We start from the raw sequence: 18,930 nt of genomic DNA on the forward strand, positions 1-18,930 counted from the left end.
TCAGATGCTGCAGTTTATTTCGACAAATTTGTGAGCTATAGGGCACGCGGGATCAACGCACACATTCTATATGGTACACGCGATCACGGCCAACAAATAATAATCAACAAGAATTAGAAATAAAAGAAAAATCATAGTCCGTTGAAGTTCCAGTACTGACGATGGGTTTAACATCGCTGGTGTGCTTTCACAACTTTGTGGGTTCGGTCGACCATTTGCTCAAATACTGCACGAGTGGATTTGCTCACACACACTCCTGTAGACATAGTAACACCGTTATGGCACAGGTTGTAAAATCAAATGCTTGCTGTTTGTTCGAAGCTTGGATACAAAGGCAATGCAAATCATTATAGGTAGTTTGACCGATACGGCTCAATCAATTTTGTTCGTACTTAATCAACTTGGTCAAATCAACGGTATTTTTGCATTGAACATATTTTGAAAGCTCAAAGTCATTTTCCACATAAGATTGATGTGAATGGCACCGCACAAAGGCATTCTTTGAAAGTAAAATGACATGTTAAACCACCTAGAGAGCCGGTAATCATTCTAATTGTGGTAATTTTGTTTCGCCTCAGCGAAAGGCGCGTTCATTGTGTCGTTACTGTAGTGTGTTAGAACCAATAATTTTGCCCTTTGATTTGCAGGATTATTTCGCATTGTTACGTCTTTGCTCCTCAAAATAAGGGCCCCAGTGTAACTTTTAAATCAGGTGCCTCAAACATTTTGAAAATTTCCAGTTTTGTTGTAGTGGGTTCAAGTAAGTTAGTATCATGAGTTTGTGAAGAGAGTGGTTTTTACTTATACAGCGGCTCTAAACAATCAATCGTATTTGTGCCTATACGAAGGTTTTGTGGTACGATTTTCTTATGTGGGATGGTTTTGGAAACAGTGCAATAAATTGGAATCACATTTCTATGTCGCTTTACTACAACGTTCACTTGCAGTAGACACTGGTAAATCAACATGACGATTGTCACTTTTTGCACATTTGCATTAATCAACTTACCACCAGTGTTAAGGACGACGTCCACATGCATGCTCTTACACTCCCCGTGTGTCAATCCAGAATACATAAACACTGATGTAAGGTCGCCTGATAGACTTTGCACCAAATCGCTCATGTCAGACATCCCGCAGTTCTGTGAAGAAAATTTACATAAATCCCTGCCGTGTACTATTGACAAGTGAATACGGGTTTTTATTACGTTGCCCATGTACAGTGTAAAATTTACAAAAAAGTTTTTGGCCCTCAAAGCAGTTTGAGTTTGAGACCCCTGGTGTAAATGATATTCTGTAAATTTAAAGAGTGGTTAAACGAGACTTTGTTAGCTTGTTTTCCCTCAAGACCAGTGAATTCGTTCCGGGTTAGAATATTCGGCATTGGTAACTTTGCTACTTTTATTAACTTCAACCTGCATATCGCATGGCGTCTTATTTCAGATTGTTGGGAAACCGATGAAAGTTTGTTGTTCACAATACAATGCTGTTACCCCACGCAACACTACCCATTATAACTTCTTACCTCGCTGAGTTTCTCTGGGGCAACCACGACCAGTGATTTTGCGATTACCATCGCGCCAGTAGACTTGTAATGATCGGCAACGTATTGCAGAGCCCGTTCTGTTGATTGGTGGCTGTATCGTGGCCCATTTAGAGACAGATCACGGAAGATCTGACGTATCTCGCTGTCGCTAAGAGTGTTAAGTTCAATGGGCGAGGGATCGTATTTGTCTGAGACACCGCCATAAGTCACAAGAACCATGGAGTCGTAAGCCTGAAAATACATAATTACTGTTAACACCCTTATACTTACTGTTAATATCCTTATACATGGATATTGACGCATACTTTATTAATAAAGTTGCAGACATCAAACTACATTAGAAAAATCCTATAGTTAAGGATTATGCGTTTGAAACCGTGGTTGCGTTCGTTGAGACGTACTTGAGTTTAATTCTTTTTTTCCTTTGTTTGTCGTGCACTGTACTACTACGCGCATTCGGTGTTATTTACCCTGATGAAGGCGACCCGTGTATGGCGTCGAAAATTACCAAAGGGCTCCATTAATTTGATATTATGCCTGGCAGCAACAGCTTATATACTGTGGTTGTGATATTTGTGGAAGTTTTAAATGGTCGATCACAATTTTCAGACAATTGGTTGTTTTTTTAGTTAACACAAAGCTCAAACACATGGTTTGAACGTTTGTATTATTTTATCTCATAAAAATACATCATAAGTGTTTTACTGCAAAAATCACCCGTACACAAGACAAAAATAGAACTTTTTTTCTCACCATATCAGATTTCTTTGCTCTGATCGCGATTTTACGGGCAATTCGAGCCGCCGACATTCGGTTGGAGTCACGACTCAAAGACAGCAAAATGAAGAGAGATTTGTCAACATTTCTAGGGCCTGAAAAAGTATATGCTGTTGGTAAATACATTTCAAATCTACTTTAGTCATAGACTCGTGGTTGACTTAACATTTTTCCTTTTGTGGATGTTTTTTTTTAAACAATAAGCTTGGGTACCTGGGTGGCCGTGTTGTTTTAGTCTTTTAATACAGTATTAATTATATTTTGTTTTTGCTCTGCATATATTGGGCAAAACTCTTGGACTTTTGTAAGGTTTAAAAGGTAATTTGACTTTCTGGTTGGATGACTCGTAATAACAAGATACTTGTCCTTTCGGTTTTTAGCATCAGTTACCTACAAATGTTATCAGAACAAAAGCATAGTGCTTGTATTTCGCGTCCAAGGTAAATGTTACACGACCAACTTACAGCAGTCGACGAATTTGCTTCCCATCAAAGTTTGTTTGACGAGAGCTTGTCGATACCAGCATGCATCAACGGCGTACTCTCCTGCGCTACCTAGCGAGCATGCTCTCTTGAAAGAGTGATAAAAAATCGGGTACATGCTCTTTGCTGAATCAGGAAGTCGCTGGCTGCAATCCATCGCACTTTTTGACTGAATATCCCAGTGTGATGAAATGTGCTAAAACATGTAATACGATTTTGGTTAATTTGTACAAAGCTTGTTAGTTTCTAAAAAAAACTTTAGATGTTGAATGCGATAAATCTCAACCTACTCCAGTGTCTGGCTCCTAAATTTGCACTTACTTTATTTTATTTTTACACATTTGATACTTACGTTCATTGCAACCGGGCAGCTCTCTTGCAAGCGATAAGAGCTGAGCAATTCAGTCGTTGTCTGAGCTTCGTCTCCATTTGGTAAGAAACGTGTTGGCACAGTGATCTCAGCGTATGCTCCCAATGCACCCACCACGAATGGTATGTCGTTATAAAACTATCAACAAAAGCTCTTCTAAGAAACAGCTGGACACGGTGCACAGGTTTTAAGAAAGGTGTAAATTAAAATTTTATCGATATGCGTTTCTTTCACATGCAAGTGGTTAAAAGAATTTTGTCAGGAAAGCTCCAAACTTGATAAACATTCTGGTAACATATTTTTCAGCCTACGAGTCTTGTAGTGTACTGTGTTACACAATAGCTTCTGACTCCTCATACTTATACAAAGCCCTATGTCAGCCTATGAATATATTTTATGGTAAAACTTACCGAGATAGTTCTCATTACTCGGCTGTTTGTGCCAAACTTAACCCTCAGGCTCATGTAGGGGCATTCGCAGTAGGCCACGTCACCGTTGTAACGGCAGATGACGTCATCACTGATGTAGGGGAGTTTGACCAGTTCCCGAGCGTTCGTTGTAACGTAAGCGGTGCGTGCAGATGCTAGTTCAATCAGCTTTCCGGGAAGCGCTAAAACAACAGCAATCAATCCTAAAAAATGTACCTAATACATACATAAATTTTCAACAATTTTTAGCTTTTTCAGTAGTCTTAATATGTCGAGGTTTCGATGTCCCATACGAGACACCTTCAGCAAGGTAATGACATAAATTGAAAACACAAAGTTATTAAACAACAATAACTTCGTGTTTTCAATTAACTTTGTGTTTTCAATTTATGTTATTACCCTGATAAAGGTGTCACGTATGGGACATCGAAACGTCGGCATATTGCAATAAAGACTACAATAAAAAAAGACTGCTGAAAGGGCTAAAAAATTGTTGATATATTATGCCTGGCAGCAACAGTTTATTCACACATAAATTTTCTTTTGCAGTGCTAAAATGCAATAAGCCATGTGCAAGTTAACCAACTTACCAAGGATTAGGCCAGTGCCTTTGGAAATGACGCTAAAGCGGTTTCGGATAGGATCCGTGGCGTAGACGTAACTGCACGTGCTTGTGGACTCGGGAACTGGAAGTTCAAGGTACTCGCCTTTGTTAGTTATAACCTGGTTTATTGTCGGCGTCAGAATGTTGTAATAAGTTGCTTCTGAAAATGTACACGGCGTGTCAAAATTGCGAACTGCTGTTAATATATACCGTCACTTAGATTAGTTAGCTCTAAATATCTTGCAAATTTACCGAGATAAAACTGAATATTCAATTTCAGAGCGTAATGGGGTGTAACGTTCTGTTTACTCAATAATGAATTAGACAGAAAAAAAACTTCGTCTATGTTAAACACCCACCGTTGTAGTCAAGTAGGATTGCCCAAATATATTCAATGAGGCTCGAAGTTTCGTACCAATTGGGTTTAACTGACCATGATTGGTGGAACACTCTCTTTGCGGAGACATAGTGATAATAATGGATGTTCTACGGTCAGGACGAAAAAATTGTTAAAAGCGAGAAAATCTCTTAGTCAATCTAAATTATATCTATGCCAGCAATTGGTTAGCAAAACGTTAAATGCTAAGAATAAAAAATGTATGCGATTGCAATGTTAGGTACTATTCCGATACCTGAATTTGTCGCTGCAGAGAAAGTCCCATAACTATTAGGCAGTGGATAATATTTACGAATATTACATTTTTTGGAAAAATATTACAAACCTCTTCCGTTAAATTTCTTTGCAAAAGCAGATAGTTTACTTTAAACGTCTTATTTTAATATTTTTAATTACTAGCTTAACGAATCTTTGGGCAACTTTACCGTTTTCAAAGTTTTATTCGCAAATGTTGAGTAACAATTTACCTCTGTCGCTTCACGGAAAAATTGGACATAGTCTGTAAGCTCGTAGTCCAATTTCATGTAGGATGGCGTCATGACTTGATACAATCTTCTTGACAGTATTTCGACCTGCGAAGCAAGGAATTTGTTGATGTTAGTTGCATTAATTTCTATTGTAAATGCCCTTTCAAAAAGTAACTTAATAACAAAACTTTATATTGTTAAAAGAGGTTTAGTGGAAACGATTTGCACGGCTTCTAAACATATGGTACAACTACTTTTAACATTACGACAATATAACACAGAAAAAATTATTACAAAGTTTTACGTAAACACGGTCTGTGTTTGTTGTTATGTGAAGTAGTTGCACATGGATGTGCGTCTTCATAGTGTCTATGCGCTTTCGCAACGAGAATGCAAATATTTTGGCACATTTTTATGCTATATCGTAGCAGTTGATAATAATCTGTGTGGTTCGACAGCTTGGGTCAAGACGATTTGTGCTTTATCTTATTTATGTGCGAATGGGAGACTTTTTCACTGATATAGTATGCCTGTGTGATTACGTGACCTTCTTACTGATTCTTTTTTTCGGGTATTTTGTAAAGCTGGACTTGGGTTTACCTTTGAACCGTAGTGGTAGATTTGTTCTGCTCTATCGATGAGCTCTTGGGTGATGTACTCCCCAAAGTAGCTCAGTACGTCTCTTATGTAGTCCTCAAATGATTGGCTGTTGGTAAACCAGTTGGGCGCATCGCTAGATAGCAGAAAACCTTCCAGTATCATCTTTACAAGCTCTGAAATGAAAATTACAGTTAATTAAACTTGTTAAACCATGCCTATCTATGTTTATATGTCAGTTTGCCATATTAGTTAAATGTATACTACACAATTATGTCTCAGCTCATTAGTGTGTATTTTAGGCACTTGAATTCAGAATAACTTGTATTAGTTGTACTAACTTGTAACTGATTTTTTTTTAATTCAAGTAAATTTATTAGGTGCTGGGATGTCGAACCGCCAGTGAGGGTCACATGCGTTGCACTGCACCGAATTTTCAGTCAACTCAGCCCACCTCAATTTCCTTGTGTTATTAGGCGCTAGTCTGTAGGTTTACTTAGCATATTTGACCTGTTACCTTGATTGTAGTATTTTGCCACGTAGTCAACGCTGTATTTCTTGATGTAATGAGCACTCCTTTCGTTCATGTAGTTGATCATTTTGAGGCTCTTCTTGCTAATATAATCACATAGAACATCGCGGGCCTCCAAGTTGGTAAAATTAATCATCTGAAACGAAGCAGGTTGATTAGGTTTGCAGTTTAAAACATGTATGGTAAAGACTTTAAAAATCGAAGATGCTTGTAAGTGCACAAATTGCAGTTATAAACAGTCTTTCACGATGAGGACAACATGGCTTTTTAAAACGCTTACACTTCATAAGTAAGAATGGCCTTTTTCATTTTTATTTTATTGTTTCTCTATCTGTAAAACGCGCTTAAATGTAAAGTGCGTTTGTTTTTTAAAAACGTTTGTATCAATTTTTGAGTTGACTGTCAAACAACAGGATTTTACCTTTGCGATCTCGCGTTTGAATTCGATTGGTCGGTGTGCCGCCTTGTACAACATAGGTGTGGCGAGCATGGAAAGCTTTATCCAGTTCTTTGCGTCGTAAAGTTCTTCTTTGGTCCACTCAGCATTACACACTGGGCCCTGGTATATTTCCGACTAAATGCAATGAAGAAAATATTACTTAAAATTTTGGCTTCTTTTTTTTGTCGAGGCATTTCGAATGTTATCATAACTAAACATCAAGCGCTGTTTTTTGATACGACGCTATTACGGAAGTAGTTTAAGATGTATATGATGAAAAAATTATAATCGACGTGAGGTATAAGGCGTCAAGGTCCTGACGTGTTTAGCCAAGCAAATCGTGTTTTACACAAACCTCCACGTTACAAGTAAATCTGACAGTAGTTTCAAAGCTGAGTGCACAAGTGTATGGTTGAGCGTTCACATCATTAAATCGGAATCTTAGTTCGCGAATCCAGTTGCTGTCGGATGAATGTACGGCGGTGATATTAACACTTTCAGTACTGTCGACCAACGAAAACGAGGCATCAATGAATTCCATAGTCCTGCAAAACGAAGTCCAACTTTTATCAAAAAGTATCCTTATTTGAAATGTTTATCGCAGTAAACAATATATTTTTATTGTTGCTAACTTGGTTATTTTTACAAATCTTTCCCGGGATTCTCATTGAACTTTATTTTGGTAAAATACCGAAAAATCTCTTTCTCGTTCAAAGATTTATAAACTTTACATCAATTTTTCCAGTTGTTGTAGAATGCAGATGATTGAAACCACATAAAGTTAGATTGTGTTTGATTGCGCTAATAACTATCTAAAGTACCTTAGGTTCCACTTGCTACCGACCAAAGAGAATATGTTGCGATTGCGCGTGCATAGAACAGGATTGTTGGCCTCGTCGATAACAGAAATCTCCAATGCCTGATTGAGTTCAGGAATTCTGAAGACAAAAAAGACTACATCAGGAACTCTAAACAGTACAGTTCGAATACATTGTTCACAAACAGCTTTTTCCCGTTTGTTGGTAGCAACTGCTTAATGCAAAGGAAAAAAAACGACAAACTGTTGACATAGCAGGCTTTTTTTGGTTTAGTATGACAAGGCCTAAGTCTTACATCAACATAACAAGCCCTACATTTTCGAGGTTAGACCGATGTTCCAGCCAAACAAAAGGTTGTTGCTTGGGGTCATCATATGGACTTCAACAGCACCGAATGGAATGTACAGTCGACCGTCCAGAATAGATTTGCCATCTGCACAAATCAAAGCAATGTTCTTTATTCATTTTTCTATGCGAACATTTACAGACAGATCTACCTGTGTAGTAAGTGTACAACACATCATAGATATACTTTTTCAGGCTTGTAAGGTAGCTGTCCAGGTCGTGAGATGCTTTCACGGAAAGGCCAAGTTCCTGCAAAAAAATGGATGCTAATTGTGTTTATTTGAACATTGGTTGGCTGTTTGCGGTAATACCGAACTTATGCAAGGGACCGATTCAATTTAAAACAATGCATTTTAAAATAGAGATTACCTGCGACGTTCATTTTGTGGTAAAGTATCAGTCAAATGTTCTGGATTTTAGTGTTTTCCAGCTCAGTTAAGAACAATGCTATACTCGTTCGATAGTGTTGTGGTTTAAAGCAAGTATATGAAAACTGTGTAGCTGTGATGAAAGATGATGGTTCTGCTCTGTCACTTTACCTGCTTAATCAGTGTGGTAATGTTCATTAGTTTAGAGTAGGTCGCCCACTGGTTGATCTTGTTGTAAAACGAATCCATGAAAAGGATGGGAATGTTGAAGCGAGCAATCTCTGGTCCCACAGTTTCACCCTAAAACAAAGGCAATATTTTGTCTACAATCGATAGCACAAAATAATATACCAGTTGTAGAGCATTTTTAGTTGTTTTTCAAATGTCCTACATCAACTCTATGTGTAATTTTACCTCCATCTCGTTGCAAATGCATGGCATTGTCATAGCAGTTGGTGTCGTCCTTTCTGCTTGGCAGCGAACGGTTCGGCCATTTGGCATACCTACGTTGGCGGTCATGCCCATCAAGGCGTTATTGTCGTTCATTTCCATCGTCATGGTGATGTCGTATCCTCCCATCGACCAATGGAAGTGCAACGGGCGCATAGGAAGACTGTCAACCAATACAGAAGTAATGCGTGGTTCAACAGGTTATGCTAAAAACTCTCAGATGGAAGTTCACAATAAATTGCCCTTTTGAACAAATAGAAAGTCATTTATCTGCTGGACTCACCGTGCTGTAAAGGTCAGTGTCGATGTCATGATTGGACTTGTGCATGACAAGGTGGCAATTGATCGGTTTCGTGCGTCTCTTGTCAATCTGAGTTCAAATGTGGCCAGGGGACGATCGCATCTATACAAACCAATTGATGTATTAATGCGATGAAATTTCGATTAGTCAAAGCATAAGACAGGCCTTTTTTGCCAAAATCCCTACAACTTTTTGTTTCAAAGTATTTTAAAGTGTTGACATAATAGATTACATTGACAAGGCACTACTCCTTTTAAATAAAACTTTAACGGGGACGGTTCCGTTGGTACGACTAAGATTAGTTTGACCTGAACTCTTTTAGGTGATGTAAGTGCGTTTCAAATTTCAGCTTAATACCACTGTTATAAATCTCTCTAAATTTTCTGTATTTGATTTGAGAGGTCTTACTTAGGGCATGTAACTTCCACTCTGAATACATCGTCGTGGTTGATACTCTCCATCGAAAATCTTAGGTAGTCTTTGCTCAGATACGTGGCAATATTACTTGTATATGGCTCAATCAAATCGTAGTAGGGCTTCATGTACAAGTTAACGCGATGCATGGCTTGGTTCACTGCAGAGATTACAAGGTTGATGTTAAATGCTTTGTTATAATAGTAGAAAATGTTCAAATAATTAAACATACCTATTTCGGGATCATAACTCTTGTTCCATCTTTCAATCAACTTGTTGTTTTCGGCACACAAGTATGAAGATAGACGGGTACATAAGTCCGGATCATTTACATGGAACCTCTGTTATTAGATAATTTGTTAGTATATCTATAAGATAAGCTTTGGCGCTGTAATATCTATGAAGCAATAAGTTAGGTCCGGCGGTGGGGTATAGCTGGTTCGCACAGGTTCTATAGATCCGTCTCATGAAATTTTATGAGATCAGCGAACCGGTTAGCATTACTGGTTACCATCAATGGACTTTTTGTAAGAGAATTGACTGAAAAATATGACTTTTGTGACAGAACCCACTGGGAAGAAAATTGAATTCCACCACTGGTTAGGTTACTTGTATAAGCTGAAAAATGAAAACGACCTAGGACTAACCGTTCGTAAGGTTTCCGCGATCCAAGTTTCGTCCAGGCAATGACTGTAATTGAATGTGAAAAGGAATCTCATGACTTTCAGCCAGTCAGCATTTGGCATGTCATATCCGATCACATAACTTGCGTCCAACCGCCATTCAGCCACAGTCACTGGTCGTGGTGGTGCCTTACCAGAAGGTGGCTGAAAAATAATATATTACCAACCACCTGATAAACAGGGCCACATAACTTTATGTCGACTTCAACTATATACACACAACGAAACATGCGTTTTATGTAGGGTGTTAATTTAACTGTATCCGTACCTCAGTTCTGATGCAAGTAAAAGCCAAGGTGTTTTCGACCGCTGGAACTGGAGTACCGGTGCACTTGTACAGTGTATCGTTATCGGTATACGTCATCCTCACAGTTCTGACATTTGTAGTTGCGTCTGTTTCGTATCTGATGTCGACACCTTGGGCGTTGTCTGGCAGGCCCACTACCAGTTGATTCAGAAGCGCTGATCTCGGAGTCAGATTCCAGGTGCTCTTTGTCCAGCAGAATATGTTGCTAACCATCAGGTCACATGACCAGGCTTCCCTGGGTACGGTGGTTCGAATAACCACAGAAGTTATGTGGTTTAACATCGGGTACCTGAAAAAAACGTAACCAAAGAAGTTGCTTAAAATCGGCAATGCATACCAGTTGAAACACTCGAAATGGCGGAAAATGTTGATTGTTTTTAAATATATGTTGTCTTTGTTGAAAATTTCAGAAAAAACAATTCTTTTCAAAAGCAAAGCATGGAATGCAATGGTTCCCTTAATGGACCTTGTGGTTTGATAATGCAATATACGAAGGTAAAGGAATTACCTTTCAGTTGTAATCTCCCAACGGAGTCGAACTGGGTTCATGGTGTTGTCCATAATCATTGAAACGTTGAACATCATCACAGAAGGTACACAAACAGCACAGGATCTAACATTGAGCATCCAAGTGTCAGTCGTTGGTTTCCTGTATTCCATATCAATGTCAATGGGAAGGAACTCCCTCATTTCTCCCATCGTTTCAAGCTGGAAGAGAATGTGGTTGACCATGAGGATGCCTGGGAAGTCAGTAATGACGTGGTGTTTGATCCTGTACAATGAGATAAGTTTCATTATGAAATAGGCTATTGCTGCCAGGCATAATGTATAACAAAGTATTGCTCATCCAGCAGTTTTATTATAAATAATCGACGTTTCGACGTCCTATACAAGATGCCTTCATCAGGATAATGACATAACTTGCAGGACAAAATTCGTATATAGCGACAAAGTTTCATTATGTTTTAATCAACTTTGTTCTAAAAGAAGTACAAACACATTGCAAATAACTGTTGCTTCTGTTCATGTATTTTCCATGAACTATTTGGCAGGACAAATTTATCAGTTTTATATTTACTAGTTAAGTAACAAAAACTTGCCATGTAGTTGTAATTGTGTGTTCGCTCGTAAACGCCATGGTGGCAGGTGTCCACTCCCAGTTCATTATAGTGTTCCAGTGATTGAGAGTCATGTGGTAGGAACAGGTTTCGGCTGACATAGTAAGCGTGCTGTGCATTATCAGGTTGTCGGGCATAGAAGGTCCGTTCAGTTGCATATTAGTTGTTATTGTGCAACCCATACCGGCGCAATGAACGATCATGGTCATTTGAGAATGCTCCAAGGTCAGATCAAACATGCCGTTGTCCGGAACAAACCTTTTGAGAAGTGGAATTGCGCGAAGCACAGATGTAAATGGGACGTTAACGTCAACGTTTGATAGCTGCCACGTCGTGGGAATGCAAATCACGCTAACTTCCTCCAGGCAATCGGAAAGTGTAAGATCTCCGTTTAGAATCAATTCGTTCTCTGACGTTACGACTCTTACATTGTTGCTTCCCTTTACAGACGATGGGCTGTAGATTACTTTGAATTGTGGAATGCTTCCTAGGTTCAGCGTTGTGGAAATGATATTTGATGTGCGATCTGCGGTTGGTGTCATTCTGATCCCGACGCTTGTTCTAAGGTCAATCGGCCACATCATTTCTGAGGTAAAGTTGTAAACTCCAGTGACAGCATTTGGATTGGTGTTCCATTCGACGTCCATATGTTCTCTAAACATGTAGATTGGTTCACAGCCGGTTGCTGTGCGGCGGAGGATACTGAAGTCCGTAAGCACTGTCCAGTGGTTATCGTTGAATGTCCACATGGCATTTGACTTCATTAGTGGGAGATCTACTGTTGCATTAAGGATCATGCGCCGTGGGTCACAAATCTGAAGTCCGAATACATCATATGTCGCCAAGCACTCTGTGGATATTAACCAATGTTGCGTAGTCGTCCATCTGTCACCGACTTGCATTGTTGCTGTAATTTCTCTGCCCGCTATTTCATTGTTGGGTCCAAGTGTCAATGAAATGTGGTAAGGCGTCGCATGTTCTGGTGACAAAAAGTACCACCGATATACTGTCAAATCAAAGGCTCCAGTCATGATTTTTGTGGTCGGGTCTGGCGCAAAGTTCGAACGATACCGCGTCTTGATAACAGGCACCATCTTTCCAGTGTTTGGATTGGTCATTTCTATTGCCCAGGTCAGGTTTTCTTTTATTAAGGCAGTGGAATACAACGCATTAAAATCCATGTCCATATATATTGTAGGCATATCCAAGTGTATCAAACTGCCAACAGTGATTTCCGCACCCGGAGTTAGAGCAATTTTTACGGTTATCATCTTTCCGGCGATGTCCCTGATGTCGATGTTCCACTCGCCGCCAATCGAAGCTTCCGCTGATCCGACAATGGTAAAGTCGCACGCACAAGGGGTTGGAGCACCACAGTTGCATGTGCGAGTTAGGCGCATGTTTTGCATGTTGAAGCCTACCAAGCGCTGATCGATGTCGCGCAGTAGCCGTACAGTCATGCCTCGGAGTCTCCAGTCATGCCGCCAGGTAGTAAACTTGACATCGCGAACTGTGAGTTGATCTTTATTTACGTCGAAGTCCGCCATTACAAGCGCGTCCCTCGTGTCTGGGTAGCTATAAATAAAAAAATAGTGAATTGTTTTGGTCAGGGACTTATGCAACAATGTAACATCTTCTGTTCTAATCAATGCAAATAGTAACCGTTTGTTATAGTTTTACTAATTGGCATTTAAAATTCCTACTGTCCGATATTGCTTAATGGATTTACTTGGGGTTTTCTATGAAATTTAAATACTTTTTTAGTTTTACCTGAACGTGAGTCTTGCTCTAGTCGAATCAACTGCCAGGGAATAGCGGAGTGATGTTAGGGCGTTGCGCAATTGCATGCTTGACATAAGGGAAGTCGAAACTCGGTACTCGTTCCGTGTGATAAAGACAATGTTGTTTATCCCACATCCTTCACAATTCGACTGAATGTCAACTTTATAAATCGACGATGGCGCAATGTGGATATCGTTGACCAAGGACCAAACTGGACGAGCGGTTTCATCTCTTCGACCTAGAGTGATTGTCGTTGCTCCTCGGAGAAACAAGGCGGTGTTGCTCTCCCTTGGCCCAGTGGTGTAGTTCATTACGATATCTGCGGCATTAGCAAATCGCGATACAACGTCGATGCGCTCCTCATTGGTTCGGGTTGCGTCGTAATTTGCAAACATCTCAAGTGGGCCCAAGCATGTCCAACAGGTGCGAAGTGGCAAGACAGGCGATACTAATACGTTCCAGGCGCTTCCTTCCACAAATGGCCAGGCGTTGATTGTGGCGTTGATTTTCGTCGATAAAAGTCGTGCACGATCTTCTGTGAAGATGTTTACGTTCTCAAATAAGACCAAGCTGCTACAGGCACGGTAGTTCAAACGTATGATGTTTAGTTGACTAGATGCCGGTGCGGATGGAATGTGGTCTGGAATAACTGGATTGTTTCTGCCCTTGTAGTACCTGTACTTGTACGTTATCTTTCCTATGTTCATCAGCATGTCCAGGTCAGCGGCAACGTCGGGCGAAATGCGGTAGACACAGCGCCATGAACAGGGGTCGACGATTCCTGGGAGGCGAACAGACTCACCCTCCAAGTTCATTGACCTCAGTTCCCCCTCGTAAACCAGTGAGTTGGTAAACCGCGAAGGTGAGTTGAAGGTCACTGTCACGCGAACATTTTCGTTGGGTGCCATATTCAAACTGGTTCTAAACAGAATCAGTGGAGTCTGGACGCCAATAAGCAACTCGTTATTGGCCCATGAGCAGTTGACATTTTTGCTGTAGAAATTGCTGGTGATTACAAAAGTGGATGGTGAAAATGTAGCTCTAATATTACAAGGGGGATTAGGATTGGTCGCACTTCCGCACAGTACCCTTGTACTCAGGGTGCTTTCTGCCATAGCCAATTTTAGCATCAAGAGTGGCTCGCTGCTGGCAAGGCAATTGGCGTTAATGTTCCAGTTTCTGAGGGATGACATGCGTGCAATAACAGTGGTGTTGTATATTGCTTCTCCGGTCAACGGTCTGTATCTTAAAGTGCATCTTGGAATCGACATTGACATGGTGCTAGCGTCAACAGTTGTCCTGTAGGTGCAGTCAACTTCCAAGGGAAGGTTTTTGGTTGCCATAGACACAAAGAATTCTTCGTTAAGCGTGTAGCGAACTGCAAAGTCAACTGTACCTGTGTCTAGATTCACTTCCATGCGCATTGGACTGGGTTCTACCAGCATGCTGAACTCTGTTCTTATGGGAAATAACCTAGTTGGTCGTGGAAGTTCACTCAACCAGGTCATGCGTCTCCTACTTGCTGTTTGTTCATATGTAACCGCCACGTAGTCAATAAAAACCGACGGATCGTGTTTGCCATCGATGACAACGCTTCCTTTTCTTGAGCTGCCCGATTTAATGTAGTCCCATCCAATGAAGGAGCACCGTGTCGACCTGTACACGTTCGCCTCTTCGTGGCCAGCGTAGTACACGCTGAAGTCTGGACAGTTGTTCATCTATTAACAAAGATAAAGAACCATTAAAGGAAATCCATTTCTGAGAGGGTGATCAGCACATGTATTTTTCAAAACTATTTTGAGGTGTTTTAAATTTTATTCAGTTTTAACAGTTATAAATTTTGCGCCGCTCAAATGCATGTGAGAAGGGCAGCTATGTCATGTTTTTATGTGAAATACACATTTACTGAACTTACACAGTAAAAAAGTCTCTTACCTGCCAAAGGCTGAAGTTTCTGTACATACAGGTCTCAGAAGCAGTGCAAATTTCTGGGAATCGAGTAACAGGGACTGGTGCTTGAGTAAACGTTCCTTCCCATAAGGAATTCCGACCGTAGCTTAATGCAACATCATAAGCAAATCCGTTTGCTGGACTATTGGGCCGGGCGGTTACGTTGATGGCGAACGGCAACTCGATCACGTCGGTCCACATTGTTAACAACGAATTGCGGAGGTTCGAGTATTTGAAGTTAAATTTGCTTCGAAGTCGATGGAGCTTGGAGCCGGCGATAATCTCGTGTCTGAGATAAGTGTCAATTACTACCAAACCCTGGTGGTTGTGAACAAGTGACATCTCGTGTAAGTAGCCGCAATCTTGAGGTGCGAATTCAGTTAATTCTGACTTTTCCAGTTCCTTAAATTTATAGCTAAAGTCAGTTGTAAATTGGGACTCCAGCAAGGGCACGCATCGTGTACACAAGATGTTAGACGTAAAAAGGACGTTATTCCACACTTTAGCAGTTGGTGTCGCCAGGTTTGCAGAAATTTCGAATCTTCTTTCGCCCACGTAGTACATTAAATTGACATTCCACTTTTTCTCGGGGACCTGCTCCTCGAAAGACTGCAAGATTCCGAACCTTAGATTTTCGTCGGTATAGAAGTGGTTAAGAAGGTTCACAATCTTGTCTGGTAGGTAAAGGTAGGACATCACTCCTCGGTTTATGTTCACGTCCATTTGCCAGTTAAAGATTCGAGCCTCCGAATCTAATAGACGGCTGTTTATGCGTAAGTTCGGTAGGTTGACATCAAGATGATGGCACTTTGCGCATCGGTTTGGTTTTAGAGTTAGATAAGCGTAGTATGAAAGGCTTGCAGGCAGTGACCAACGCAGTATAGGATGTCGCGATGCCGTTGTAGTTATATCCATTTTGAAGTAGGTCTCATCGTCCACGGTCTTGCAAGCTGATATTGCTAAGGTAACACAAGTGGGGTTGTACTCGGTATTTGTGTCCAAGATTCTCACCTCATTTTGCACGTTGCTCTCCATTAAGGTATTGGGAAACATTTTTTCCGGGACAACGTATCTGGTGGTGGTGATAAGAGTTGTTGTGTTGGGCGACGTTATATCAATTTGCGTTTGCCATATATTGCAAGTAAGTGTAGCCTTCAGTGCAACTGAACTTGGAGCGCTTCTGGCAATGTCGTAGCGAAGGTTAACGAAGGGAACTGGTCGACCGTCACGGCGCAAGGCTTCAGCATGAAGAATGTTGTTACAATTTCCGGCAGTGTCGTTAACAGATCTGTAGTGCATGTTGATTTGGGTGAAAGGTACCATCGGGATGTTTAGAGAATCCACGGTTGCCTCCGTTAGGTATCCGCTCATTGTGCCATCAGTGACAGGCTTTGTTTTGATACTGAAGTGGCCTACTGATGGTCCTGGCGTTTCCAATAGCCCCTTGTTTAACTAAACAATAAAGCTTATTTAGGATTTAAAGTTTAATAATGTGGGTTGTTAATACGGAAAGACACAATTTTCTACTGTTTTCACTCTTTTAACGAAATATTTAACTATTCATTAACGCTTGTTTACATGTCATTAAAAGAGGTTAAAAATCAAACTTGTTTCACAAGGGGTTGGTAATCTTTTGCATAAACTTTAAATTTGCTTTCTCCAACCATTATGGTTTTTTTTAATTTTCAGAGCTGTGGAACCTTCGGCGGTTCAAACGAGCCCAGGTTAGAGAGTGCTCTAATATGTTTTAAGATATACTTTTAATGTGCAACTGACGAGTTATGTGAGGTTACCTGTACTCTAGCAGTGTAGCTGGACAAACTACTGGATTCGCTCTTGACCAAACCTTTTGCTGAGTAGTATCCTATTACCGGGAATTGGAATTTCCCAGTAACTGTGTAGGTGGTAGCTTCAGCTGTGTGCTGTAAATATATCAGAATTCAACAAAAGGTTTGCGTTGTCGCAGGGTTTATAGTGAAGCAAACAGTTTTTTGGTTATGCCACGAACGTTGGAGACTGTAGTTATACTGATAAAACTAAATTCTAGTCATTTATTTCGACAAAATCGTGGAACCGGTTTGTATAAATTGCATTAAGGGTTTTGTACTTAAACTCAATGTTGGTGAAAGATCTAGCTTATCATAGGACGATTACAGGACAAATGACTAAAAAATGTCGTGGTGAATACGGAGAAACCTTGCACTCGCAATATGTCCGTTACAGTAATCTTAGTTCATGCCATACTTACGTGTGAAAAGTAACGGAAGAGTTCCAAAAAGTTGTTGTCCGGTGTAGATTGACGAGCAATCTTAAGCTCATTGTTGTACACGATGCTGCCATCTGGCCTTGTCACTTTTGCAACAGCAAGGTAGTAATCAAGTGGGCTATCGTTTACTTCTTCATCTACAAGCTGAACGGCCGACTTCAGGCTCACTATCCAAGGTTGTCCACTGGAAAATGCGTATTCCCAGCGAACTTCGGACAGGGTTGGGATATATTTAACTGCCATCTTCAGACCATCGGCTATATCTTCCTCAGTTGGGTTGATGCTTCTTCCAAACTGAAATCACAACGTTCAGCTACTAAGTGCCAAAAAAGAAATGTATTTACCCAAAACAGTTCAACAAAGGCCTTTTGTCAAAGGAAATATGGCCATAGGAACAGATTTCAGGGTTTTGAAGATTCTAACGAGAAACAAACCATCAAATACATGCTTGGTTTTTTAATTCACTTCATTTGAAAATGACACAAGTCGTCATGTTCTATACGGCCACTTTAGTTGTATTGCAAATTCAGATTAGCTGATAACTGATACATTAGATGTGTGGGGGGCCACAAAGCCTTTTACCAAATAAATAATAATGTAGTAATTATGAATGAAGTATAAATGTGTCCAAAGCCCTGCTGGCTGTTGGTGTAAAAAAAACTTACCACAAATTCCATTCCTTTGCTTTCCACGTTTTGTTCGTTTATGACTGTGTTGAGAAGTCCTGTGGCGATTCTCATCTTGTAGTAATAGCGCTGGTCACTTCGAAGGTAGAGACCGATGTCCATTGGGTTATTGTAACAGTTCTGCAAAACATGGATTTCTTTATATTCCCATTCTACTGTAAGTTTGAGTTGAATTCAGTTTATTTCGCCTGATAAAAGCACATATCATATAGCGTGTCACAATGTCACCCAACGATCACCAAGCCGGAAATACTGGCGCAAAAATGTGAATTGGTGGATCATGACCAAGCGCGCTGCCGCTACACCGTAATTTCATGCGATAGAAGCCTCAAAAGCATGGTAAGTTATTTACTTCCTCAAAATGCCGAACTTTTCCGATCGGTTTTGGGTTTGGGCTTAAGTTGGAATAAAACAGACTTGATTAGGATCTGACTTCGTACTCGGTCTCTTTTGTTTCGCAATTTTACCAGCTTTTGTGTATAATTGTGCTTTCTGGTTTCGGTCAAGTTTAGGCACCAATTTCAAACCTTCTTGATACTCTGCTTTTGCTGCTATGTTATTGCACAACTTAAGGGATTTTAACCGACATTTTGTAATCGCGTATCGCACTAATTACCTTGTACTGAAGATATGTGCCCCTGTTACAGTTACTGGAAAGGCAAGTTTCTGCACATTCACTGGCCCTTGGAATCACCTTTAAAACACCGTTCTTCACCGCCATTATGTTGGATCTGCAAACAAGATAAAACAAATCCAAAAGCAAACAAATGTTTTTTAAATAACATGTCGATTTAAAGCAATGT

General features: G+C 40.3%; 1 protein-coding gene across 1 annotated transcript in view; it reads right to left on the minus strand.

Annotated features, from left to right (window-relative positions):
* Positions 1 to 18,930, minus strand: part of LOC145218006 (uncharacterized) — a 29,646-nt gene continuing 10,716 nt past the window's right edge. Inside the window, exons 20-51 of the mRNA XM_080085406.1 lie at positions 18,744 to 18,858; positions 18,107 to 18,247; positions 17,424 to 17,735; positions 16,969 to 17,097; positions 15,161 to 16,627; positions 13,214 to 14,943; positions 11,426 to 13,018; positions 10,834 to 11,097; positions 10,287 to 10,614; positions 9,983 to 10,162; positions 9,568 to 9,676; positions 9,330 to 9,495; positions 8,904 to 9,023; positions 8,585 to 8,783; positions 8,342 to 8,470; positions 7,955 to 8,051; positions 7,773 to 7,890; positions 7,461 to 7,577; positions 6,995 to 7,184; positions 6,622 to 6,774; positions 6,186 to 6,336; positions 5,672 to 5,844; positions 5,072 to 5,176; positions 4,567 to 4,693; positions 4,194 to 4,367; positions 3,586 to 3,785; positions 3,158 to 3,313; positions 2,788 to 3,001; positions 2,300 to 2,418; positions 1,526 to 1,777; positions 1,010 to 1,142; positions 1 to 256 (exon numbers count right to left, since the gene is read on the minus strand). Coding sequence (XP_079941532.1) covers positions 168 to 256; positions 1,010 to 1,142; positions 1,526 to 1,777; positions 2,300 to 2,418; positions 2,788 to 3,001; positions 3,158 to 3,313; positions 3,586 to 3,785; positions 4,194 to 4,367; positions 4,567 to 4,693; positions 5,072 to 5,176; positions 5,672 to 5,844; positions 6,186 to 6,336; positions 6,622 to 6,774; positions 6,995 to 7,184; positions 7,461 to 7,577; positions 7,773 to 7,890; positions 7,955 to 8,051; positions 8,342 to 8,470; positions 8,585 to 8,783; positions 8,904 to 9,023; positions 9,330 to 9,495; positions 9,568 to 9,676; positions 9,983 to 10,162; positions 10,287 to 10,614; positions 10,834 to 11,097; positions 11,426 to 13,018; positions 13,214 to 14,943; positions 15,161 to 16,627; positions 16,969 to 17,097; positions 17,424 to 17,735; positions 18,107 to 18,247; positions 18,744 to 18,858 — 9,550 coding nt within the window. The 3' untranslated portion in view covers positions 1 to 167. The remainder of the gene's footprint in view (positions 257 to 1,009; positions 1,143 to 1,525; positions 1,778 to 2,299; positions 2,419 to 2,787; positions 3,002 to 3,157; positions 3,314 to 3,585; positions 3,786 to 4,193; positions 4,368 to 4,566; positions 4,694 to 5,071; positions 5,177 to 5,671; positions 5,845 to 6,185; positions 6,337 to 6,621; positions 6,775 to 6,994; positions 7,185 to 7,460; positions 7,578 to 7,772; positions 7,891 to 7,954; positions 8,052 to 8,341; positions 8,471 to 8,584; positions 8,784 to 8,903; positions 9,024 to 9,329; positions 9,496 to 9,567; positions 9,677 to 9,982; positions 10,163 to 10,286; positions 10,615 to 10,833; positions 11,098 to 11,425; positions 13,019 to 13,213; positions 14,944 to 15,160; positions 16,628 to 16,968; positions 17,098 to 17,423; positions 17,736 to 18,106; positions 18,248 to 18,743; positions 18,859 to 18,930) is intronic.

Source organism: Phallusia mammillata, chromosome 3 (assembly GCF_965637545.1).
Source record: "Phallusia mammillata chromosome 3, kaPhaMamm4.hap1.1, whole genome shotgun sequence".
NCBI lineage: Eukaryota > Metazoa > Chordata > Ascidiacea > Phlebobranchia > Ascidiidae > Phallusia > Phallusia mammillata.